The 26,678-nt window shown below is 45.7% G+C and overlaps 2 protein-coding genes across 2 annotated transcripts in view; one reads left to right on the top strand and one right to left on the bottom strand.

Annotated features, from left to right (window-relative positions):
• RHAG (Rh associated glycoprotein) overlaps window positions 1-2,305 on the bottom strand; it is a 44,053-nt gene extending 41,748 nt beyond the window's left edge. Inside the window, exon 1 of the mRNA XM_048506807.1 lies at window positions 2,083-2,305. Within this exon, the coding sequence (XP_048362764.1) occupies window positions 2,083-2,233 (151 nt within the window). The 5' untranslated portion in view covers window positions 2,234-2,305. The remainder of the gene's footprint in view (window positions 1-2,082) is intronic.
• A 2,737-nt stretch (window positions 2,306-5,042) lies between these two features.
• On the top strand, window positions 5,043-25,871 carry LOC125436235 (cytochrome P450 2K6-like). Its single transcript, XM_048503076.1, has 10 exons — window positions 5,043-5,126; window positions 7,616-7,938; window positions 10,116-10,278; window positions 11,636-11,785; window positions 12,924-13,084; window positions 17,063-17,236; window positions 18,945-19,089; window positions 20,574-20,758; window positions 25,058-25,199; window positions 25,409-25,871. The coding sequence occupies exons 2-10, from the start codon at window positions 7,756-7,758 to the stop codon at window positions 25,594-25,596; spliced, it is 1,491 nt and encodes a 496-aa protein (XP_048359033.1). The 5' UTR covers window positions 5,043-5,126; window positions 7,616-7,755; the 3' UTR covers window positions 25,597-25,871.
• Window positions 25,872-26,678: the final 807 nt, after the last annotated feature.

The raw sequence follows: 26,678 nt of genomic DNA, 5'->3' as shown, positions 1-26,678 counted from the left end.
CCCGGTTCCTCCAGATCAGAATGCACCTGCTCTTAGCCACTGCTGTTAGCCACTACGCTACTGCTGTAAGCAGAGATGCCAACCTCCAGGAAATCTCCTAGAATCAAAACTGATTTCCAGGTGACAGAGATCAGCTCTCCCGGAGAAAATGATAGCTTTGGAAGGTGGACTCTATGGTATTATACATCACTGAGTTCCCTTCCTTCCCCAAACCCTGGTTTTTCTACGCTCCATCCCCAAATCTACAGGAATTTCCCAACTTTAGATGGCAACTGCGTGGACAAACCCTTTTTAACAGCTTCCCCATTTAACCATCCATAGAACAGATGGTGAGCTACAATTGGCAATAATGCTTCCAGCCTGATGCCCATTTGCAGCAAAGTCTCTCTCGCATCGTATGAAAGAAACTTGCTGACTTTGCAGTTTCTGGATGGGAAACGACTGACCCTCGTGCCATCTGACTACAATACGCTCATTGTCACTTGTCTCTTATGGAACGCTCTAAAAGAGTTTGTTCATGTGATATGACTACGGTCGAAACACTTGACCACTCTTTGTTTCTATGCCCTAAATACAATAAGATACGCATGAAATACATGAATTCCATCTTCTTGCAATGTTCTTAGTGGCATGAGCGTTATAAGATACCCAATCTCCTGAACAGCTCTGATGTGCTCTTTTGTGAAACTGTTGCAAATTTTATACTGGAAATTAGTAGTTTTAACTGCATTTCTTAACCTTGTTTTGTTTTAAAAATTTTGTCCTGTTTTATATGCCAATAAAGGCTTGTGTGTGTGTGTGTGTGTGTGTGTGTGGGTCACTTGTCTCTTCAGTCTTACTCTGGCCAATCAACGTCCAGGGAACAGGCAGGAAGAGAAGGCAGACATTCGAAACAACAAAGGAGAATTCCCTAGGCTGCCACTGATTAGAAGTCGAACCAGTTCAAATGCGCTACAGTTTGAAGGCCAGAAATTTGGCAAATTTCTTGATCAGCAAGAAAACTTCCTAGCAGCCGTTAGGTGGGGGCTGGAGTCCTTCTGGTGTTATCGCAGATCTCCTGACTGTAGAGAGCAGTTGCACTGGAGAGAACAACAGCTTCAGAAGTTGGGATGCCAGACTCCAGGGGAGACCTGGGGATCCCCTGAATTACTGCTCATCTCCAGGCTGCAAAAATCAGTTCCCCTGGAGAAAACGGACGCTTTGGAGGGTGAGGTCTATAGCACGGTACCCCACTGAGCCCCCTATCTTCCCCAGTCTCCAATCCCCATCTCCCCGGGAGTTTAGTAGCTGTTATGGATCTTCTGAGCTTTGTCACAGATTGTAAAGCATCTTACCGAGGCCTGCCTCTGAATATGATTCTATTATGATTCAAGGGCCCCTTCCGCACACGCAAAATAATGCATTTTCAAACCACTTTCACAACTGTTTGCAAGTGGATTTTGCCATTCCGCACAGCTTCAAAGAGCACTGAAAGCAGTTTGAAAGTGCATTAGTCTGCATGTGCGGAATGAGCCTGTAATTCTATTAAACAGAGGCTGGATGAACATATGTCGGGAGTGCTTTGATGGTGTGTTCCTGCATGACAGGGGAGTTGGATTTGATGGCCCTGGTGGCCTCTTCCAACTCTATGATTGTGTGATGCCAGCCATAGATGCTGGCAAAATGTTAGGAGCAAAAACTACTAGACCACGGCCACACAGCCAAGAAAACCCACAGCAGCCAGAAGTTTTCCAATCCAGAGCGAGAATCCCTACCTCCCACCCTCCGCTGGTTGTTGTCCCCCTCAACAGCACCCCAAATCTCCAGAAATTAACAAAGTCAGCAACTCTACTTCTAACAGTTTTTTCAGTAAATTCATCCCAAGTTGGGATCTTTCCAACACAACACAGACCAACACTGCATTATTTTTTTCACTACCATATCGAAACACAGCTTGTACATACTTTTGACACACAAAATACACGTCGCAAGAGAGGAAGACGAACTGCACAGTGTCTAGGTGAACCCACCACTGCTCATAGTTAGAACAAGTAAAAGGGGCTAGAAACCTGTGGTCTTTAGCCCGCAAAGAAGAATACTCACGAGGGTATAAGTGAAGATCAGCGGTCCTGCTCACATCGGCTGGAGAGTATCTAACAAACACCGCAAATAAAACAATAATGGCAGACTCCAAAAAAAGGGCCACCACAGGCAATTTGATCCTCATGTTGCTAGAGAAGGCGGCAGCGTTCATCTTGGGCCTCTTGGGTGCCGCCTGCCAAGGAGTGATAATGAGAGAGACCGGCTTGTTCTCGGCCTTTGGCTGGGTAACACAGAGACAGTTATAATGACATGGCAAAAGCACACCCTTTCTCAAGAGTAAAACTCACCGTAGGAGGAGCCAAACTTTATTAATGGGCTCGTGTTCAGATGTTTTCCATCTCTGGGATCGTAAAGGGATGAAATCAGGTGACTCACCTTCAGCAGAGCACTACGGCTAACTTTTTCCCTCTCCAACACCTTATATTAAAAAAGCAACAACTCTGGATTTATGGGATGTAACGAGCAGCAGCTGCCAGTCTGCAGCACACAGTTCTAGTAGACCCTGGGCAGAAGTAAAGTGTCGTGTTGTGTCCACACAAGTCTGCTTCCCCAGATTACACAAAGCCAAAAATCTTTTGTCTAGTAAAGAACTAGTGCAAACTCTGTTTTTAACCCTCCGTGATGTTTTAATACTTCATCATAATATAACCCCAAGAATAAAAACAGACTTTGGGTCAGCAACTCCTTTGTAGGGCAGTCGGTTAACATCCTACAAAATGTTTCTCGTGCAAATAAGGACTTGTATCAAAGGACATCATTTTGTCACTGGTTGGAAGCCCTTTTCATGGTTTGCTTTCTTGACGACAATGGGTTGTATCCTAAGGATTCTTCCTATGGTTTCCATCCTCTAGGTAAGAACTTGGCATTCTTCTGGAATTATGGCTGATCTCTAGACTGCAAGCAATTGGTTTCCAACCTCCAGCTGGGGCCTGGAGAACTGCCAAAACTAGAACTGATCTCAGGTGACAGACATCGGTTCTGCTGTATCGTTGCCAGATCTGAGTTGGGAAATACCTGGAAGTTTTTTTTTGGGGGGGGGGGGGTGGAGCCTGAAGAAGGTGGGTTTTGGGGAGGGGAGGGACTTCATTTGGGCATAATGCCTACCTTCCAAAGCGGCCATTTTCTACAGGTGAACTGATCTCGGTCATTTGGAGATACCTTGTAATAGCGGGAGATCTCCAGCCCCACCAGGAAATTGGCAACCATATCTCCAGGAGAAAGCAGTCATTTTGGAGAGCGTGCTCTCTGACATTACCCCCCACTGAAGTTTTTCCCCTCCCCAACCCCCCCCCCTCTCCAGTTATCCTCAACCAACCTGGAGTAAGAAGAAGAGGAGGATTTATACCAGTGGTGGGATAACAGGCTCTGATGGTGGAGGATTCAAACAGTGGCGTAGCGCCAATGGAGCTGGGCAGGGCACAACGGGGGCGTGGCCGGGCATTCTGGGGGTGGGGCATTCCTGGGCTGGGCTGTGGCAAGGATGCAGGGCAAGTGCGCCCGAGGTGCAGTTCCTTTTTACTTGGTTATTACTGTAGCCTTTTTTGTTAAGGGCAAAAGCTATTGGCTGCAGAAAAGAGACAAGTTAGGGATTGTCTGCCAATTCCCATCTTGCTCTGAAATGACGGTAAGTGGGTGGGGGTGGGCGCCGTGGGGTGAGGGGTAGGAGTGGGGTGCAATGGGGGGAAGGGGGAACGCAGGGGGTCCTGGGGGTGATTTTGCATTTCCCACTTGACGAGATTTGTTGTACCCAGGGACAGAGATTACCCCCTTGTCCCTAGTGGAGTTAATCATTAACAACCGGTTCTCCGAACTGAGAAAATTTTAATAACCGGTTCTACCAAATAGGTGCGAATAGGCTGCATCCCACCTCTGATTTATACCCCCCTTTCTTTACTGTAAGGGGACTCCCCACAACAGACAAACCTGGTTCACCAGATTAGATTTTGCCAGTCATGTGGAAGAGTGGGGAATCAAACCCGGTTCTCCAGATTAGAGTCCACCGCTCTTGACCATTACAGCATGCTAGCTCTCAACACTATTGGCAACCCTATTAGTTCCCCAGTAGGGCAGGGCAGACTCACAGCTCCACTGAGTTTCCTCCCTTCCCGGAACTGTACCATTCTCAAGTTCCATTCTCAGTAGCAGCAGTGGCGTAGGAGGTTAAGAGCTCGTGTATCTAATCTGGAGGAACCGGGTTTGATTCCCAGCTCTGCCACCTGAGCTGTGGAGGCTTATCTGGGGAATTCAGATTAGCCTGTGCACTCCCACACACGCCAGCTGGGTGACCTTGGGCTAGTCACAGCTTCTCGGAGCTCTCTCAGCCCCACCTACCTCACAGGGTGTTTGTTGTGAGGGGGGGAAGGGCAAGGAGATTGTAAGCCCCTTTGAGTCTCCTACAGGAGAGAAAGGGGGGATATAAATCCAAACTCTTCTTCTTCTTCCACTTAGGAATCACCCCAATGAGAACAAGGGGTAATTATGCTTGTTGCTGCTAATTCTCCCTAACCCCTGCAGGCACCCCATGCTGTTCTCATGTGCCACCTGCCCCCCCCGCCCCACCCCAAACACACACTTTTTGGGAAGCACAGCACGCTTCAGGAAGAAGGAAGCTTTTAAGGCAGTCTGAAAAGGAGAAGAGTTTGGATTTATACGGCTGCCTTTTTCTCCTGAAAGGAGACTTACGTTGGCCTACAAGCTCCTTTTCCCTTCCTCTTTCCACAACAGACATCTTGTGAGGTCGGTGGAGCTGAAGGAGTTCAGAGAGAGCTGGGTCTCGCTAAAGGACAGCCAGCAGGCTTCATGTGTAGGAGCGGGGAAACAAATCCACCAGAGAAGAAGAAGAAGAAGAAGAAGAAGAAGAAGAAGAAGAAGAAGAAGAAGAAGAAGAAGAAGAAGAAGAAGAAGAAGAAGAAGAAGAAGAAGACTTTATTTACAGTCAATGACCAAATATAGGTGAATGGTAGATTTGGAATCAGAAGAGATATTTGAACGAATGTCTGGACACTGAGAAAATTGTGCAGAAAATCACTGACGATAAAGGCCAAGTAAGTTCCAAGTTCACGCTGTTTTCCAAAGTTAATGTGTAAAGCATTCAAAAATCGCCAACTGCTTTCCTTCCAAACAGTCCTGAACTCAGTTTTCATCCAGTTTGGATATGGGCTCAAAAAAATTCCATCTCAAGGATGAGTCAGCTTTTCGAGGTTGGTGAAATGAGTACCCAGCTTATTGGGGGCAAAGGGCAGACAACTGGGGGAAACGTTGGCCAAACACCTTGTAAACATAGTCTGCCTAATAAGCATCAGGGTGTGACATCATCCCGTGGGTCAACAATGACCTGATGTTCGCACCTTTACCTTTTACCTACTCTCAGCACCATCCAGCCATGAATGGGATCAGCTCCAGCCATCTTCTCACCCTAAGCTAGTGGTTCTCAACCTGGGGGCCGCGACCCCTTTGGGGGTCGAACGACCCTTTCACAGGGGTCACCTAAGACTCTCCGCATCAGTGTTCTCCATCTGTAAAATGGATAAATGTTAGGGTTGGGGGTCACCACAACGTGGGGAACTGTATTAAAGGGTCACGGCCAGAGGTGGGATCCAGCAGGTCCTCACAGGTTCCCGAGAGTAGGTTACTAATTATTTGTGTGTGCCGAGAGGGGGTTACTAATTGGTGATTTTGCCACGTGATTTTTGCCTCAGTTATGCCCTCCTCTCAACAGTAGCGCACAGAACTTGAAGCAGTCTAGCAGGAGGTGCACCGGCGTGCGTGGTAGCCTGTGCCTGCGTGCATTCGTTTCCCGCCCAAGGACTGGCGCAGCGGCTGTGTCCTTGCCACAGCCCTGCCCAGCATTGCCACGCCCCTGGAATGCCCGTCCCCGCCCCCATCGTACCCCGCCCAGCCTCATTGGCGCTACGCCACTGTTTGAATCCCACCACCATGGGAACCTGTTACTAAAAATTTTGGATCCCACCATTGGTCACGGCATTAGGAAGGTTGAGAACCACTGCCCCCATGTGACTAATTTGACCACAATAATAACGTACACTTTAAAGGGAAGAACAAATTCAGCTACACATATAACTTGTTTCAGCACATGTGATCAGAAGAAGCTTTCTGAAAGGTTGACATCACAAGAACCCATCTGTGTAGCCTACGTTGTGGCTCCTGCCCTGCTCAGAAGAAGAAGAGGAGGAGGAGGAGGAGGAGGAGGAGTGTGGATTTACGCCACACCTTCCTCTCCTGTAAGGAGTCTCAAGGCAGCTTACAAACTCCTTTTCACTTCCTCTCCCCACAAGAAACCCCTTGTGAGGTCGGTGGGGCTGAGAGAGTTCACAGAGAAATGGGACTAGAGCTTACAAGAAACGGACCGCAAAGAAAACGTGACGCACGTATGCGGCTCAGTGGCTTCCGTGTATTGTACAATCTAACCAATCTTATAACTGTACTTAAAATGCAATGCTAAATACCATTTTTACATTTACATAACAGGCAACCCCGTCGGGAGGTATCAGTGATATCAGTTCATTCCGTTTGGCACATTCCACTCATAGGCCCCTTCCGCAAACGCAAAATAATGTGTTTTCAGACCACTTTCACAACTGTTTGCAAGTGGATTTTGCTATTCCGCACAGCTTCAAAGAGCACTGGAAGTGGTTTGAAAGTGCATTATTCTGCATGTGCGGTAGGAGCCATAGTTATTTAGTGCATTCCATTCACTTGTACTCTCTCCTCCGGAGAGATTGGTTAGATTCTGCAATACACGGAAGCCACTGAGCAGCATACGTGTGTCACGTTTTCTTTGCGGTCCGTTTCTTGTAAGCTCTTAAAGGGCGCACGTGACCCTTTCATTCATTATTTAAGAAATGGGACTAGCCCAAGGTCACCCAGCGGGCTTCATGTGTAGGAGCAGGGGAAAATCCGGTTCACCATATGTGAAGGAGTGGGTAATCAAACCCCGTTCTCCAGATTAAAGTCCACTGCTCTTAACCACTACACACCACGCTGGCTGACTAGTTGGCTCACCAGCCATCACAAATACCTTTCCCCAACCATCACAGAACAATTTACCTAATCCATACAAAAGTATCCCATGACTTGATATGCAGTTTGATTAAAACATTGCAGAAACATGAGAACTCTCTTCAATCCTCGGAGGAGTAGCAGGGAGGCCAGTGCCTTTCAATAACAGCAAAATATTGGCAAGGGTTTCAAAGGGGGAAGAATTCAAGCAGGTCTTAATTGGCTCTTGAAAAGAAAGAGGATTTGGCCAAGCCACTCTTTGAACGGACAGGAGACTATTCCACCAACCATTTCCAAGTGCTGGGCCTTCAGAAACAGGTCCGAAGCATGAAAACCTGTTCTGCAAAAGAACCAGACACCACCAGCCCAGATAATAAGTTGAAGAAAGGTTAAATAATTAACAAGGGATTAAAAACTGGGAGAGGAGGAAGGGCAGATTGTATTACTAAGACAGTTGTTGTTGATTTACTGCCTTTCTAACACGAGGCTGGACAAATATTTATTCTCCTTTCAGAAACGGGGCAAGAGTTCACCAGCACCTTAACAACATTTCTGGCAGGGTATGAACTTTTGCACATCTCAGCTCACTTCTTCAGAGACACTGTCCTAATCAGGGTAGACTTTGTGAGAATCATTTCAGACGGCTTCGCAGGCATGGATTTAATGGATCCTGTTTTGCTGTTGTTGCTATTTGTCTGTACACTGGCCCTCTTTCTGAAAACGGGCAGTTGGAACAACAGCAGCAGGCGAGATCTTCCCCCAGGACCAAAGCCATGGCCTTTCACTGGAAATCTGCACCTTGTAGACCTGAAAAGGCCTTACAGAACCATGTCTGAGGTAAACTGTTTTTGTCCTTTCTGTGCCACTCATGGGTTCATGTGTTGCTATGATCTCCTTCTGGGCCAGAGGACTATCTTTCCCCTGTCAAGTGAAGATCACAACACAGATGGGCCACATATTTTTTTAAAAAAATCCTTGCTTATTTTATTTGTTGCAACTGCTGCGTGTTGCAAATTCTGGCTAGTACTTGTTGCAAATGTGTTTACTATTAATGCTTACTACTAATGTGTTGCAAATGCTTACTACTTCTTAGGGCAGTGGTGGCGAACCTTTGGCACAGGTGCCAGAGGTGGCACTCAGAGCCCTCTCTGTGGGCACGCACAGAGTTCCCGCCCCCCCACACACACATCTAGGCTGGCCTGGGCCGCTGGACTCGATTATTAGCATTAAACCTAAGACCTAGTTTTGGGGAAGCAGTGCAGGTAACCCTGTTAAGCGCTGTTAAACCCCACTGATTTTCATGCGAAGAACAAAAGTGTGATCCTTTACCTGGGAGTAAGCTTGGTTGCTGGCAATGGGACTTGCTTCTGAGCAAACCCTCCTAGGGTCGTTGGAAGAGTTGCATGGTTGCTTCAAAGCAAAGCCACCGACTATCACCAAGCTTACTCCCAAGTAATGCACACCTCAGAGCCAACTGTTTTTTTTTTCCTAAACAGTATTCAGTTTTCAATATTCAAGTTAAATTACCATGTTGGCACTTTGCGATAAATAAGTGGGTTTTGGGTTGCAATTTGGGCACTCGGTCTCAAAAAGGTTCGCCATCACTGTCTTAGGGAGTGCTATGAGGAGAGAGCAGAGGAGCTGACTAGCTGAAGAACAGGAGACTCAATAAGACCATCTACTGCTCTTTATGGTTTTCAGGAGACTTAGGAACGAGGGTTGGGAAAGGATGTACCAGGTAGCCCATAGACCCCTGCCAAATAATAAGTATTGCATATCTGATCAACAGGGAGTATCCGAAGTGATAAAATGATTGGAGAATTTTAGATGGGTGGCAGGGCTTATGATTCAGATCGGGGGACAGTTAATTACCCAGGGTTATCACCAGATAACAATGACAGTCCCCGAGGGAGTTAGGAGATGCACAGAATACATGCCCCGCCTTTTCATCTGTTATCGAAAGCTCTTCTGCAGAATGGGTATGACCAGGGATGGGATTCAAAAATATTAGTAACAGATTCTGACGGTGGTGGGATTCAAACAGTGGCGTAGCGTCAGTGGGGCTGGGCGGGGCACGACGGGGGCGTGGCCAGGCATTCTGGGGATGGGGCATTCCTGGGCAGGGCTGTGGCAAGGACGCAGGAGGTACAATTATTTCCATTGCTGCAGATAATCATTTCTTAACCCTACCTAGAAGCCTTGTTATATGTCCTGATGATGTTATATGTATTGATTATGGGACTATCTCTCTATGAAGTATTGTCGAAGGCTTTCACGGCCAGAATTACTAGGGTGTTGTGGGTTTTCCGGGTTGTATGGCCGTGTTCCAGCAGAATTCTCTCCTGATGTTCCGCCTGCATCTGTGGCTGGCAGATGCAGCCACAAATGCAGGCGAAACGTCAGGAGAGAATGCTACTGGAACTTGGCCATACAACCTGGAAAACCCACAACATACTATCTCTCTACAGCTTTTGCTTGGTGCTTTTTTAAAAAAAGATCAAATGTCAGGTTCCAGTTTTAAACATCTCTATTCACCTAAGAAGAAGAAGAAGAAGAAGAAGAAGAAGAAGAAGAAGAAGAAGAAGAAGAAGAAGAAGAAGAAGAAGAAGAAGAAGAGGAGGAGGAGGAGGAGGAGTTTGGAGTCTCTCCTGCAGGAGACTCAAAGGGGCTTACAATCTCCTTTCCCTTCCATCCCCACAACAAACACCCTGTGAGGTGGGTGGGGCTGAGAGAGCTCCGAGAAGCTGTGACTAGCCCAAGGTCACCCAGCTGGCGTGTGTGGGAGTGCACAGGCTAATCTAAATTCCCCAGATAAGCCTCCACAGCTCAGGTGGCAGAACTGGGAATCAAACCCGGTTCCTCCAGATTAGATACACGAGCTCTTAACCGCCTACGCCACTGCTGCTCCTAAGCATTTTGTCTTTAAATGGGTACTTAGCTGATGTTGGTCCTGGAGACGTGAACTGTCTTTTTTCACTTTTTAAAATCAAATTGTTCACTTTTTAAAATCACAGTTATCCAAGCGGTATGGCCCTGTCTTCAGCTTCCAACTGGGATTCCAGAAAATGGTAGTTCTGACGGGCTACGAGACCGTAAAGGAGGCTTTGGTGAACCAGGCAGATGCCTTTGCGGAGAGGGCCACGGTCCCAATGTTTGAAAACCTTTCAGAAGGCTACGGTGAGGAATAGAAGGTGCTCCGGCTCATTTAGGTGTCACCTTAGGAAATTATCTTAGGAGACACCCATAGAGGAAGTAGAACTAGGCTGGCCACATCCCAGTTGTAATGATGTGTGTGTGTGTGTGTGTGTGTGTGTGGGCTGATTCTGGAGGGCGCGTGTGGGAGGGCTGTGCTGGACTGGCAGAAGGTGACAGGATTTCAGAGTGGAAGGACTGGGAGTGTCAAAACTCTAGTCAGAGAGAGTCAAAGCTCCGTGTGAGCAGGGCAGAATGTGTTGGGGTTTCTGGGTGAAAAGACCCAGTGTTGAGAGAATTAGTCAGTGTGTCAGAAGGTATACAGAGAAAATCAGAGCCTCCATAAACAGTTAGACAAAACAAAGACAGAGAGTCTGAGAGAAGTCTGAGAGAAAAGCCGTCGAAAGTGAATTTATGTTGAGTGAAGTCCTCAAAATATTTGTTTCCTCAGTTTGATTTTATTTTATTTTGTAAATATTTTGCTTGAAACCTTGAAGTTACGTATTAGTTATAAATAAAATCTTAATTTGAAGAAACGTTGGAATCCTGCCCTAATTCCCTTAGGGCCACATAAGCCGTCCACTTTGCATTATAAGCTCATACACACTACCAAAAGATGTTGAAGGGTTCTTTTTTGGAATTTATATTTCTGGTGGCAGCTACCACATGGGGAAGAATTAAGGGGGGGGGGGAAATTAGTTGGCACTTATATATTTATAAAGAAAAGAATAGCGGACTTCACTTTTTGTGGCCACGGGTGGAAGGGAAATCACATTAGCTTTAAAAAGCTTTAAAAGGGGCTTGGACAGATTTATGGAGGAGAAGTCGATTTATGGCTACCAATCTTGATCCTCTTTGATCTGAGATTGCAAATGCCTTGTGCTCGGGAGCAACAGCCGCAGAAGGCCCTTGCTTTCACATCCTGCATGTGAGCTCCCAAAGGCACCTGGTGGGCCACTGCGAGTAGCAGAGAGCTGGACTAGATGGACTCTGGTCTGATCCAGCTGGCTTGTTCTTATGTTCTTATTAGGCCTGCTTCAAAATCGTGCACTACTTTTTACATGCCCTGCAGGGCTTCCCAACCACTTGACTGAGTTTAACAATTTTGTGCATCTATACATCTAATTCCCAAGTATACCCCCAGCCTGCGGATACTTAAATTTGCATATAGGGGACACACTAACCCTGAAGAGATTTTTCTGCAAACTTGGGGACTAACTCGGTCTACAGAAAAATCTGAAATTAAAAATTAAAATAAATGCGGGGTGGAGGTTCAAATCCCCCCAAATACAGCCATAAGAGTCATGCCAGCTCTTGAAACCAGCCCTTTGCTTCCACGCAGGAGTTATTTTTTCTCACGGTGAGAACTGGAAGGTGATGCGGCGGTTCATGTTAACCACATTGCGTGACTATGGGATGGGGAAGAGGACCATAGAGGACAGGATTATCGAAGAATGCCATTTCCTAACACAGACATTTGAATCTTACAAAGGTGGGTTGGTGTTTTCTTTTTTACCCTATTAGCATATCTACAAACCACAGTTTGAATAGATATTGCAATCATCTACTGCACTGGTGTAATGCCCATTGGGCAAGGTGGGCAGCTGCCCAGGGCATCACCTTGTGGGGGGCATCAAAATGCTGGGTTCGTTTTTGGGTATTTTAGTGGTTTTCCATTTGTGGCCTGCAGGGGGCGCAGTTTTTAGGCTAGCGGCACCAGAATTTCAGTGTATCATCAGTAGACTGTCCTTATGCTACCCCCCAAGTTTGGTGAGGTTTGGTTCAGGGAGTCCAAAGTTATGGACAACCAAAGGGGGTGCCCCTATCCCCCATTGTTTCCAATGGGAGCTAATAGGAGATGGGGGTACAGTTTTGAGGGTCCATAACTTTGGCCCCCCTGAACCAAACTGCACCAAAACTGGGGGGCATCATTAGGGAAGTCTCCTGATGAGACCCTGAAAGTTTTGAGACTGTGCCTTCAGAAATGTGCCCCCCCCGGCTGCAAACTCCATTGACAGTAATGCAGAAAACTCAATGCAGACCAAAGATTCTTGGGCAAATTTTGGGATGTTCTTGCAGGGAGGGCATTCTTGGACATATCAGCACCAAAATGTCAGGGTATCATATGGAGACTGTCATGATGGCACCCCCAAGGTTTGGTGCAGTTTGGTTCAGGGGGTCCAAAGTTATGGACCCTCAAAAGGGTAGCCCCCATCTCCTTAGCAAAGGGTAGCTCCCATCTCCCCCTAAACCAAACTGCACCAAACTTGGGGGGGGGGGGGGTCCCATCAGGACAGTTTCCAGATGATACCCTGACACAAAAGCCACCTCCCACCCTTCTGGATGCACAGAGAACAGATTGGCTGGAGTACAAGTTCACCCTGAACAACATTTCAGTTTTTTTAAAAAAATAACTAGTCAAATGGCTCCTCAAAACCTGAAAATCCAACGGAGTCAAAACTATGAATGTGTGTCAGGCGAAGAGAAAGGATTGTGTGAAACAAAACTGACTGGAAAGCAAAAATGCCTCTCCTGCTCCTGGTAAATGGTTTTATCTTCCCCTCATCAAAGCATTATTGAGGCTCTTTCCAAAGAAAATACCTGCTCTTTCTTTTCTTCTTTTCGTACAGGAAAGCCGTTTGAGTCCACTATAAACATGAACGCTGCTGTTGCCAATATCATAGTGTCAATAGTACTTGGCAAGCGATTTGAATACGAAGATCCCACTTTTGTAAGACTACTGAATTTAGTCAGTGAAAATTCCCGGCTTGCTGGAAGTCCCTCAGTCATGGTAATCTGAGCATTCAAGATTGGTTAAATAATTATTTGGAATTTTGCTACATACAGGACCCTTCCGCACAGCAAATGCATAACCGGTTGCTGTAAAGATAAAAAAACCCATTTTCTTGTTTTTGCATTCACATGCATCCGTGTAGGTGTAACCTCTATCTGTGGGTTCTGTGGGGCAGAACTTGGAATGAGTTTGCAACAACAAATTTTAAAAAAACAAAATGGTTTACTTTCTTAACATATAACATCAAACATCAACATTTAACATCACACTTCAAGGTCCTGTTCAGGTTGCATTTTCAAGTCCTTATATTTACAGTCTACTGATATTGCCAAGTCCAAATCTTCTTTGCAAGTGGGTTGGCTCCTGAAGACTCCAAGGGCTTGATGAACAGGATTGAACATGATGAAAGTTTCCAGGAGAACTCTCACCCATTACAAACACACAAAAAAACCTTTAACAAGGCGTTAAGGGCTTATATAAATCAAGGTCCGAGTCTGGTAGCCTTGTCTCCTCCAAGCTACATGAGCTCTGCAGCCTTCTGCTGCTTTGAGTCTCCACCCCTTTCTGGGTCAACCCATTCTGAACATGGGGGTTACATAGGCAGTAATTGGAGCCCATGGAAATGATCCGGGTTATTCACACAGAGATGCACTTTTTTTAAATTTACTTCCCATAAATGCATAGCTACACAGGCATGCACAAATGAACCCGCACAGCCATGCTGATGTCTCATGATACAATCGCATCTAGCTTCGTAGCTATGCAGATGTAAGCATTTTAAAAAAGGAAAACAGAGGCAAATAAAGTGCCTCCTGCCCGGGCATTCGCTCACGAGTGGCTGCAACCTGGGAATTTTATTTAAAAACTTGCTAATAGCACGATTTTTTTTAAAACCCAGTTTGGAGGAAATAAGACAGGGTAGACTCATTTTAGAAGCAGAATATGTGTGACGTTCCTCCCAAAATGGATTTTTTTTACTGTCCTACATCCATGTTTATTGGCCTATAATATGCAGAAAGGGCCACAGTGGAGGCAGAGCTATGTGAGTCTGTCTTGAATTTGATGGTATACACACAAACACACACACACATGTGTCTGTCTGTCTGTGGCCCAATGACCTTGGGCAGAGGGGTAGGGAAGGGGGTGGAGAGGGGGCTTAGCATCTGGATGAGGCCCACCCACTTTGGGAGGAAAGAGAAGGAGAGGGAGAGGGGAAGGGGACCCACCCTCTGGTCATGGCCTGCGGTCAGGGGGATAGCATCTGTGTGATTGAGATGCATTCCTAACTCAATGAAACTGCTTGAAATAACACACCAATGCTGCTGAAATATATATTTTTACCAGCCTGCTATATGTAGCCACTGCCATTTGGGACATTCTTTCCTTGATCTTTCCTTTATGGCTTCATGCACTTTGTAGATAACTAGGCTTTCCCCTGACACTCTAGTCCTGTGAGAAAAGAGTTACATCCATTATCTCATAGGAGCAGGAAGTCAGGTGGCTCTCTATTACTATCTGCTTGAGACCTTGGGGCACCTTAGCTCCAAAGATTGTTTTTCACAAGTTCTTTGGAAAATGGGAGGGGGATTCACTTTGGGGATAAAGGGGACTGTGAATGCCGGCTTCGTCAGAACCGGCTTTTCAACTGTGGTGCTTCCATGCCTGCTCAATAAACACTATTGATCAATACCTCAGAGCTTGTTTGTTGGCTTAAGGGTCTGAGACCTTACACCTGCCCTCTTCTCCAGAGTAGGTGGGCCATGACCAGATGATGGGCTACCTTCCAATTAAAAAATGACATTACTTCCTTGATTTAAAAAAATTATCATTACTATAGAAACGTAAAACAAAAGAGTTAAAATATTCATTGTTAATAGTCAAAGAATTCCATGGTTTACCACAACAGGAGGTGGGGCAAATGTTATTTAAATAAAACAGAAGAATATGAGCACTCACCCACCAAGTAATTCTGCTTTTGTGTACAAGGAAACAGAATGTAGCCGCACAGTATGAAATATTGGCATCTTTATTATTTGGAAGGGATTTAATCAAAAAGGCCTCAGTAACTGGAGAATAAGTTAGTTATTTTAATTGGAGTATCAAAAGGGAAATCAGATAGTTTTTTATATCCTTAATCATAATGGCCTAAGAAATGGAAATGTGGCGAAGATGCACTTCCCACCAATGGGTGCACTGGACTCACAAACTGAGTCTTGCAAGCCCATTGGTTGGAAGTTAGTTCTTCAAATTCCAACCGCTTTCCCCATGACCAAGGACCAAGCCACCCTCCCCGCCAGACCCACCAACACACTCCCAATTGCCTCATCACCCTCCCTCTGCTCCCCATTCCTGCACCCGCTGTCCCCCCACACACAGAGACTAAACTGGGTCCTGCAGGGCATCAGTGGGTAGCCGTCTGCTGCCCCACCAACCTGGCCCAAGCCTCCCCACTCCCTGCCTGCCCTCTCCCAGCCCCCAAACAGCAACCCACGCTGGTAGGGCATTCACAGGTTGCCATCCGCTGCCCTGCCAGACCTGGCCCAATCCTTCCCTGTCCTTGCCCACACTCTCCCAGCCCCCAAACAGCCTGGGCGGGTGGGACAAGGGCAGGTTGCCACCCATTGCTCCACTGGTCCTGTCCAAGTTTCCCCATTCCCTCGCCCACCCTCTCCCAGCCCCCAAACAGCAAACTGCACTGGTGGGGCATCAGTGAGTTGCCATCCATTGCCCCTCCAGCCCAGCCCAGGGCTCCCCAAAACCTTGCCCGCCCTCTCCCAGCCCCCAGACAGCAACCCAGATCAGCAGGGGAGGGGTGGGTTGCCGCCGGTCTGGCCCAAGCCTCCCCACTCCACCCTCCCCCACCCAAAACAGAATGTGTCAATCAATTAGGATAGATCACAGAACACAGCACCGACATGAAATGTGATACGGCAGCCAAGAAAGCCAATAAGAGTATAGTTTTTAGACTGAGGGAAGTAATGGTACCACTCCACTCTGTATGGGTCAGACCTCCCCTGTGTTCAGTTCTGTGCAATGCAATTTAAGAAGGATATTGACAAGATGGAACATGTCCAGAGGAGGGCAACCAAAATGGTAAAAGGTCTGGAATTCATGCCCTACAAAGAGAGGCTTAGGGAGCTGGGGATGTTTAGTTTGAGGAGCAAAGGTTAAGGGGGGACATGATAGCTATGTTTAAATATTTGAAGGGATGTCATGTCCAAGCTTGTTTTAAGAACATAAGAATAAGCCAGCTGGATCAGACCAGAGTCCATCTAGCCCAGCTCTCTGCTACTCGCAGTGGCCCACCAGGTGCCTTTGGGAGCTCACATGCAATGGCCTTCTGCGGCTGTTGCTCCCGATCACCTAGTCTGTTAAGGCATTTGCAATCTCAGATCAAAGAGGATCAAGATTGGTAGCCATAGATCGACTTCTCCTCCATAAATCTGTCCAAGCCCCTTTTAAAGCTATCCAGGTTTGTGGCCATCACCACCTCCTGTGGCAGCATATTCCAAACACCAATCACACGTTGCGTGAAGAAGTGTTTCCTTTTATTAGTTTTCTGCTGCCTCAGAGACTAGGACACGGAATAATGGATTCAAGGTGCAGGAAAAAAGATTCCACCCAAACATTAGGAAGAACTTTCTGACTGTCAGGGCTGTTCGACAGTGGAATTCACTGCCTCAGAGAGTTGTGGAGTCTCCTTCTTTAGAGATTTTTAAACAGAGGCTGGATGGCCGACTGACAGGAGTGCTTTGATTATGTGTTCCTGCATTGCAGGAGGGTTGGGCTTGATGGCCCTCGGGGTCTCTTCCAACTCTATGATTCTATAAAAATGAATATGGGATCCTTCTGAGTCAGTTTTCTGAGAAAAATGAGGGAAGATATTTCAATGAAAAGTGCTTAAATGTCTGCCTGTGCAGCATTTAACCTTGGGGCATTCTTAATCTTTTCCCTTCTCGTGTGTTATTCTTTTAGCTGTTCAACATGTTTCCCGCTCTGGGCTTCCTCTCTGGTGCTCGCAAGACTGTCCTTGATAACAAGAAGAAACTGCATGCCTTCATACAGGCCACCTTCATAGAACACCTCAAAGAACTGGATGTGAACGACCAGAGGAGCTTTATTGACACTTTCCTGATCAAACAGCAAGAGGTGACAGAGTTTTTTAAATGCACCAAGTAACCTCAGGTAGACTTTGCGAATCTATGTTTTAAAAACACATTACCATATGAAAACACAGTAAAGAGTTCAGTTGTAGAAGAGTTCAGCCTACCAAACCAACTGGCATTCCCTAACCTTCGGCAAATGTTATTGTTATTGGAGCAATACATCACTGCAACTATTCTTGATAGATTAAATGAAGTATATAAATCCTCAAGACATGTATTGTGATATATCAAGAATTTATCTCAAGTTATATTCACTCTCAAAGTGCCTAAATTACCAACCTTGCAGGGCTGTTGTTTCTATACTATATTTACTATACAAAAATATATATCAAATCTACTGTACACAAAAATATATTATTTCGATTGGTACCTAAATTATAATCTTAGTGAAGAGTTACATAAAAACAAGTGTTCCGACATCAAAGTGCTGCGGCGTTTAAAGAAACAAGTTCATAAATGGATATGCGTCGGTATCTGTACAGACCCGGAAATACATTTTGCACGGATCCATTGGGAGATACAAATCATAATTCCCAAGTACAATGTTGGTTTTCCGCTTGGATACACCTACTTACTATTTGAAATTACTGTTTCACTTTCTATGAACTTACCAGATACCGACACACATTCATTTATGACCTTGTTTCTTTAAACACTTTAAAGCACTAAGATTATCAGCAGGGGGGCTGATGGGAATTGTAGTCCCTGAACATCTGAAGCGCCAGAGTTGGACATCTCTGGTCTAGAACAACTAGAAACCATCCAGAAAAAAATTCTGAGGAAGATCCTGGTCCCCTCCAAGCTACCCCTGCAGCACTGAGGGCTGGAAGCGGACCTCTCTGTCTCTCTGCCTTCCCTGAACTTCCTCCCCGGTTTCCCCCTTGCCTGTTTTTTCAATCATTTCTGTGAATTTTTTCATTGGGGGGCTAATGTTTGAGGCATCCATTATACAAGGTATGGAGAATTGCAACATGAAGAAGAAGAAGAAGAAGAAGAAGAAGAAGAAGAAGAAGAAGAAGAAGAAGAAGAAGAAGAAGAAGAGGAGGAGGAGGAGGAGGAGGAGGAGGAGGAGGAGTTTGGATTTATACCCCCCCCCCTTTCTCTCCTGTAGGAGACTCAAAGGGGCTTACAATCTCCTTGCCCTTCCCCCCTCACAACAAACACCCTGGGAGGTAGGTGGGGCTGAGTGAGCTCCGAGAAGCTGTGACTAGCCCAAGGTCACCCAGCTGGCGTGTGTGGGAGTGCCCAGGCTAATCTGAATTCCCCAGATAAGCCTCCACAGCTCAGGCGGCAGAGCGGGGAATCAAACCCAGTTCCTCCAGATTAGATACACGAGCTCTTAACCTCCTACGCCACTGTTTATCAACAAACTCAAAAAAGGGGGGACACATAATGGTACCCAGGAATCATTTCAAGGGGGTGAGTGCATACATACATCATGGTAAATTGGGGGATCGAAAATGTTTTCCAAACTTTTTAGGAGATTTTCGTGGAAAGAGCTCTAGAATGGAAAGTCCCCAACCGGGAACAGCAGCAGCAGAAGGCCATTGCTTTCGCATCCTGCATGTGAGCTCCCAAAGGCACCTGGTGACCACTGCGAGTAGCAGAATGCTGGACTAGATGGACTCTGGTCTGATCCAGCTGGCTTGTTCTTATGTTCTTATCATTTCTTTCTTCGTATCTCTTAATAGAAGAACAAGAACAAGACTGATGATTTTTTTCATAATGAAAACCTTAAGGCTCTTGTGAGTAACCTATTTGTTGCTGGGATGGAGACCACGACGACAACCTTGCGTTGGGGCCTGTTGCTGGTGATGAAGTATCCTGAAATTCAGAGTGAGTGCTTTCTCTTGGTGGGTTTCCAACATTCCAGGATATATGAAATCATCTGTAGTGATAAGAATAAGAGTGGAAAGAACTCTTAGATTGCTGTTGTTGGATGAGCAAGAACAGGAAGCACCAGTGAGTTATTCTTCCTGTTTTGCAACAGCTGATGTTATGTTGAACGCAGAAGGGGTTATGAGCTGCTCACGCTCTTCATATTTTCAGACTCTGGAGACTGCACGACTCCCTCACTAAGCTTTACACTCCATGCTGTGGTGCGGCTCAGTGAAAATAAAGAGTGCATCATCAGATAGGTGAAGGATGGAAGAGTCTCACCACAACGTTTTTATAATGTAATGACATTTTCTGAATTTTTAAAATCATATCAATTTGGTGTAGTGGTTAGAGCAGAGGTCCTTATTGTGCAGGCGGACACCTTTGGAATTCTGATCAAAGGCAGTGGGAACAAACGTCACCTGGCTGTGCCAGAAGATGGGGCCAACCACACACTTTTCAGGAATCGAGATGATATGCATTCTAATGGCAGCTCTTCAATATTTCAGGCAGAAGCTCTGTTTAACACAGGGGTCTGCAACCTGCGGCTCCGGAGCCGCATGCGGCTCTTCTGTCCTTGTACTGCGGCTCTGCGTGGCTGTTTAGCGGCCGAAAAAGTGAGGGATCGGTGGCGGGGGGTAACAAGGGGAGCCTTCCTTCCCTTCGGCCCTCGCAGGCAGCTCCAGGCCTCATCCCCGCCTTTCTTCTTCCTCCTCTCTCTCTGGAGAGCCAAAGGCTTCAGATCCGGAGGGGAGGGGGATACCTGCAAGTCCCGCTGCAGCGTCAACAGGGAGAAAAACAACAAACCAGGAGCCCTGACTGTCAGGAATTTTTTCCCTAATGTGTAGGTGGAATCTCTTTTCCTTCACCTTGAACCCATGACTCCTGGTCCTAGTCTCTGGAGCAGCAGAAAACAAGCTTGCTCCCTCACTAACATGACATCACTTCAAATATCTATACATGGCTATCATGTAACCTCTTAACCTTCTCTTCACTAAACTAAACATACCCAGCTCCCTAAGTCTCTCCTCGTAGGCATGGATTCCAGAGCTTTTACCATTTTGGTTGCCCTCCTGTGGAACCATTCTTCTTTCATTGAATCAATCCATGTCATGTTGCGTCTTCCTTTTTCCCTCCTGCCTTCAAGTTTTCCTAGTATTATTGTCTTTTTTAGTCAGTCTTCTCTTCACGTTATTTGATGAAAGTATGAGAGCCACACCTTAGTTCTTTTAGCTTCTGGAAAGTATTCAGGCTTCATTTGACCTAGAACTCACTTATTTGTCAGTTTAATAATCCACGGTTTCCATAATACTCTCTTCCAACACCACATTTCAGATAAGTCAACGTTCTCGTGGTCTGCTTTCTTCACTGCCCAACTTTCACATTCACACACAGTGATGGGGAATGCCATAGTATGAATTCCTTATGTTTTATTTTCTCAGAAAAGGTCCAAGAAGAAATTGCAAAGGTCATTGGGCCTGCTCAGCCTCTGATTGAACACCGATCAAAACTGCCGTATACAGATGCGGTAATCCATGAAGTTCAGAGGTTCGCTAATATTCTCCCTATGAACTTGCCACACGCCACCACTGCGGATGTCACCCTGAGAGGCTACTTCATTCCAAAGGTGATTAGTCTTAATTAACTCCATTAACAACTCAAGTAGGGTGTAGTGCAGTGGTGGCGAACCTTTGGCACTCCAGATGTTATGGACTACAATTCCCATCAGCCCCTGCCAGCATGGCCAATTGGCCATGCTGGCAGGGGCTGATGGGCATTGTAGTCCATAACATCTGGAGTGCCAAAGGTTCGCCACCACGGGTGTAGCGCTTAATGTGCTGAACTCAGATCGGGGAGACAGAGGGTTAGGGTTAGGGTTGAATTCCCACTTGTGCCATGGAAGTGTTCCGGGTGACCTTGGGCTGGTCATATGCTCTTAGCCTAACCTATCTCTCAGGGTTGTTGTGAATAAAATGGAGAAGAGGAAATTAGGTAAGCTGCCTTGGGTTCCTATTGGAGAGCAAGAGAGGATACCAACAAAGTACATAAATAAAAAACACAATTAAGCTGATATCTGTTCATTTATTGCCTGCAATACTTTGCCAAATGGCCAGTTTTCAGATGCTGAGCAACAGCCCCGGTGGCCAGCTAGAAGACTGCCCGCTCTTTCCCTCTCCTCTCTATTGCAAGGAAAGTGGGGCCAGAGGCAAGTCGGGGGGGCAGGCCCTTTGCTCTTCCTGTGCTGGAACTGTTGAGAGATTCGGCACCACAGCAAACCACAGAATGGAGGGACAGCTTCCTCGCAGCACAAGTGAGAGTGTAAAGAGAGATTCCCTCATACATCTAATGAAAGGGACTGAGCTATAACGTTTTAAAGGCTTTGCCTGTGCAAAACTGTCCAGCGGCAGAGTTCTCCAAGATGTATCTGTTAAAGATGATTAGCAGCCTTTAGTTCTGATAACATAAAAGAGTAAAGGGCAGAGTCTGGTCATTTGAACTATCACCCAGCAGGCAGAACACTTACAGACATGGTTTACCTTTTACTAAGATGTTATACTTCCTTGCTGCTTACAAATACCAATCCCGATATAGCATACAGCAGTGCCAAGTTTTGTGTAGTAGCACTTGAAATATGATAGGGGAGGATATGTACTATAAATCAGGTTTAATGACTACTAAGGTTGTCTCATTAGCGTACGCTGGGATTTGATAGTTACAATCTTCTATTTGTCCACTGAACTGTTCACTTAGGCCTACCCCTATTTTTTTTTAATTTTTAAGGTTTTGGTTTCCTTTTAATATTTAATATTTAAGTTCTTGTCCTACTTCCTTTATGTTCCTCTACCTTTCTTGATTTCCCTTTTTCCCCCCTGTGAATTCTTTTAGGTATACACTTATTGTCTTGATATTTCAATTGGTGGTATTTTATCTCGCTTATGCAGGTCTAATGACTGTAACAAAGATTGACTAACTGACTACCTGTTGCTAAGAAAAGAAAATATTATTTTTATTGAGCAAGAGTAGCAAGTTTGTAGACAATGATAAATATCCTTTTTATCATTAAATTTATCATTCATTTTAATCATCAAAGCAAGTATATAATTATCCTTCCCCCCCACTTTACCATTTTCTTTCAATATTACTACTATTATTTTTAGACATTATTTTTAGTGTGCAAAGTGCTTCTGTAACCTCTAACTGTGGGTTCTGTGGGGCAGAACTTGGAATGAGTTTGCAACAACAATTTTTTTAAAAAACAAAATGGATTACTTTCTTAACATATAACATCAACATTTAACATCACACTTCAAGGTCCTGTTCAGTTTGCATTTTCAAGTCCTTATATTTCCAGTCTACTGATACTGCCAAGTCCAATTCTTCTTTGCAAGTGGGTTGGCTCCTGAAGACTCCAAGGGCTTGATGAACAGGATTCAACATGGTTTCCAGGAGAACTCTCACCCATTACAACCACAAAAAGAAACCCTGAAACAATAAACTCCAACATTTACAGAATAGCAAAAACAAACAACTACCTTCCCACTAGTTCCCAACAACATTGCAGTTACCTTAACAAGATGTTAATGGCTTATACAACCAATGTCCGAGTCTGGTAGCCTTGTCTCCTCCAACTACATGAGGTCTGCTGCAGCCTCTTGCTGCTTTGAGTCTCCACCCCTTACTGGGTCAACCCATTCTGAGCATGGGGGTTACACTTCCAGTTCCTGTCTGATTAACATGAAATTCTAGAGTATTTCCATGAAGCTCCAGGAATGTTATCTCCCCTTTACTGGGAAATTGAGGCCTGGGTGTGGGTCATGAGGTTTCCTGAAGCTGTGACCTGACAAGCACGTGCCGGGGCTGCATGTTGTGTTCTCAGCTTGCAGTCTTGTTTTGGAGGATTGGAAAAGTCCACATGCTCCTTGTAGCAGGCAATAGGAAAGCTCTCCGATCTATGGAGTCCATGGCCCATTTTTGCAGCATGAGGTTATGCAAGACAGAAAAAAAAATCACAGGCATGAAAATGTTAACCTTACAATTTCTGTGAAGATAAATATTAACTGACCAAAGTTCATAGCATTGCTAAATCATATTACAGCAGTGGCGTAGGAGGTTAAGAGCTCATGTATCTAATCTGGAGGAACCGTGTTTGATTCCCTGCTCTGCCACTTGAGCTGTGGAGGTTTATCTGGGGAATTCAGATTAGCCTGGGCACTCCCACACACGCCAGCTGGGTGACCTTGGGCTAGTCACAGCTTCTTGGAGCTCTCTCAGCCCCACCTACCTCACAGGGTGTTTGTTGTGAGGGGGGAAGGGCAAGGAGATTGTCAGCCCCTTTGAGTCTCCTGCAGGAGAGAAAGGGGAGCTATAAATCCAAACTCTTCTCTTCTTCTTCTTCTTAAAGGAAAATCAGGTTTCCGCTTTTGTCTCGCTGTTTTTGGGTGGGAAGTGCCCTCAAGTCAGTGAGCCCAGCGGGGCTTTCAAGACAAGAGACTATCAGAGGTGGTTTGCCATTGCCTCCCTCTGCATTTTGACCTCCATATTTCTTGGCGATCTCCCATCCAACTACTCAGGCTGACCCTGTGTAGTTTCTGAGGTCTGAAGAGGTCAGGCTCTCCTGAAGCTTCCAAGCATTATCAAAAAGCCGACATTACCCAGCGAAGGGAGCTCACCTAGACATCTTCTGAGACTTCTGTCAGGAGAAATTTGATTTGTTTGTCATAGGTCAAATAAATATTGATAGAAAAATACCAGTTCTTTAAATCTATTTTATCATAATATAATTATTATCTAGGAAATGTATTGGTACAGATGAAATAATCAACAGAAACGCAAGAATGCCAGTTGGCATGTGTATTTAATATACATCTAATCTAGCAAGATATGAAGGCCCATCTCAACTCCTAACTACTATTAAAAAGCAATTAGTCTTAATGTATTGTCGAAGGCTTTCACGGCCGGAATCACTGGGGTGCTATCTGGTTTCCGGGTTGCATGGCCGTGTTCCAGCAGCATTCTCTCCTGACGTTTCGCCTGCATCTGTAGCTAGCTTCTTCAGAGGATCTTCAGAGAAAGATGCCAGCCACAGATGCAGGCGAAACGTCAGGAGAGAATGCTGCTAGAACACGGCCATACAGCCCGGAAACCACACAGCACCCCAGTTAGTCTTACTTTTCTGCAAACATTTCAATTAACTGTCCAAGATGAAAGCAGCTCTAAGCAAATGAAATTCATAGACTCTTGAAAGCGGCTTGAAAGCTTTGTTAGTTTGCAAATTTAACAAGAAAAGATGAGAGATATCACAGAGGGCAGTGGTCCTTTCCCCACAGTGTGGAGTGAGGAACAGGGTGGGCAGTGGTCTAGTTTAGGGGTATAAAACACTGCCCCTCCAGATGTTCATGAACTACAGGTCCCATCAGTCCCTGCCAGCATGGTCAATTGCCTGGCAGGGGCTGATGGGAATCATAGTCCATGAACATCTGAAGGACCAGAGTCTGACACGTCTGGTCTAGTTATTGACTCAGGGCACCAAAAATATTTGTGCTGGTATAATTCAGTATGTCAGATGGCATGTTAGCCATCTTCATGTTCTTCTAACAGCAGCAGTGATATAGCGGTTAAGAGCAGGTGCACTCTAATCTGGAGAACCGGGTTTGATTCCCTGATCTGCCATTTGAGCTGTGGAGGCTTATCTGTGGAACTAGATTAGCCTGTGCCTTCCAAAACATGCCAGCTGGGTGACCTTGGGCTAGTCACAGCTCTTTGGAGCTCTCTCAGCCCCACTCACCTCACAGGGTGTTTGTTGTGGGGGAAGGAAGGGAAACGAGATTGTAAGCCCCTTTGAATCTCCTTACAAGAGAGAAAGGGGAATATAAATTCAAACTCTTCTTCTTCTTCTTCTCAATGACTCCTCATTTTGACTTTGCAGGGAACGCATATCATCCCCTTACTGTACTCTGTGCTATACGATGAATCTCAGTGGGAAAAACCATTTCAGTTCTATCCTGAGCATTTCCTTGATTCTGAAGGAAAGTTCGTCAAGAGAGACGCCTTCCTGCCCTTCTCTGCAGGTAACTTTGTTTACAGTTATCACTATGGGTTTAATTAATACATCAGGTACCCTAACTCATTGGCTTGGTAGAACTTCATCCCATCTGTCCATTTCTCACTTATTCTTCCAACATTTGCATTATATCCCAGTAGTGTTAATGACTGGGTTGTTTTATATGAGCGAATTATAAATGAAGAATGCTTACCTCCCTCGTCTGCATTGTCACAGGTCGGCGACTGTGTGTGGGTGAGACTCTTGCCAAAATGGAGCTGTTCCTCGTATTTGTGAGTCTCCTGCAGAGATTCACTTTCCAGCCAGCCCCTGGGACGTCCAAAGAAGACCTGGACCTCACCCCTGCGGTTGGGGTCACTACGCCTCCGATGCCCTTCAGTTTCTGCGCTTTGCCACGTTCTTAATCTCCAACCACGCTTCGCTTCCCTGTGTGCAGCACCCTCCTTTTCTGCACCCTTTTGCCTGCCAAGGACATTTCAGACTCAGAGGAACTGGACAGCACTTTGTCCCAAACTGTAGTGCTTAATATTCCTAGCTGTGAAACCGCTACGGAGACACATTTGGCCAATTACACACTGCACCCACGTTCCCTGCACCACAGCAGTGGCATAGGAGGTTAAGAGCTCATGTATCTAATCTGGAGGAACCGGGTTTGATTCCCAGCTCTGCCGCCTGAGCTGTGGAGGCTTATCTGGGGAATTCAGATTAGCCTGTACACTCCCACACACGCCAGCTGGGTGACCTTGGGCTAGTCACAGCTTCTTGGAGCTCTCTCAGCCCCACCTACCTCACAGGGTGTTTGTTGTGAGGGGGGAAGGGCAAGGAGATTGTAAGCCCCTTTGAGTCTCCTGCAGGAGAGAAAGGGGGGATATAAATCCAAACTCTTCTTCTTCTAGCGTTAAAAGGCGCAGTTTTCATGGAAAGTGAGAAGCAATCAAAGAAATAGATGGACAATTTACACATTGCATATAATCTTTGCTAGAATTTGAGAACAAGCAACATAAGCATCATAATGACATCATGGGCTAGTCTAGGGGTCTGCAACCTGCGGCTCTCCAGATGCTCATGGACTACAATTCCCATCAGCCCCTGTCAGCATAGCCAATTGGGAATTTTAGTCCACGACCATCTGGAGAGCCACAGGTTGCAGACGCTAGTCACAGTTCTTTGGACCTCTCACAGCCTCACCTGCCTCACAAGATGTCTGTTGTTGGAAGAGGATGGGAAAGGAGTTTGTAAGCCACCTTAGGTCTCCTTACAGGAGAGAAAGCTGGGATATAAATCCAAAACGACTTCTACTCCTCCTACTCCTTCTACTCTTCTTCAATGGCAATGAACCAGACTCAAAAATCTCATTATAAAATTGAAATAATTTTGGAATTTAAAAATCTGGAAAAGTTTTATACCATTCAATAAAAAAGGTTTATACCATTCATCCTATCTGGTCCTGGAGAATTACCAGAATTCATATTAATTATCACTGCCT

This window comes from Sphaerodactylus townsendi, linkage group LG01 (genome assembly GCF_021028975.2).
Source record: "Sphaerodactylus townsendi isolate TG3544 linkage group LG01, MPM_Stown_v2.3, whole genome shotgun sequence".
Lineage (NCBI taxonomy): Eukaryota > Metazoa > Chordata > Lepidosauria > Squamata > Sphaerodactylidae > Sphaerodactylus > Sphaerodactylus townsendi.
This window is presented reverse-complemented; position numbering and strand designations above follow the sequence as displayed.

Bases quoted from the DNA above. Each gene is read 5' to 3' on its own strand.
- LOC125436235 (XM_048503076.1), top strand. From the start codon at position 7,756: ATGGATTTAATGGATCCTGTTTTGCTGTTGTTGCTATTTGTCTGTACA. The intron at 17,237-18,944 runs GTGACAGAGTTT...ATCTCTTAATAG, and splicing joins TCCTGATCAAACAGCAAGAG to AAGAACAAGAACAAGACTGA. The intron at 20,759-25,057 runs GTGATTAGTCTT...TTGACTTTGCAG, and splicing joins GAGGCTACTTCATTCCAAAG to GGAACGCATATCATCCCCTT.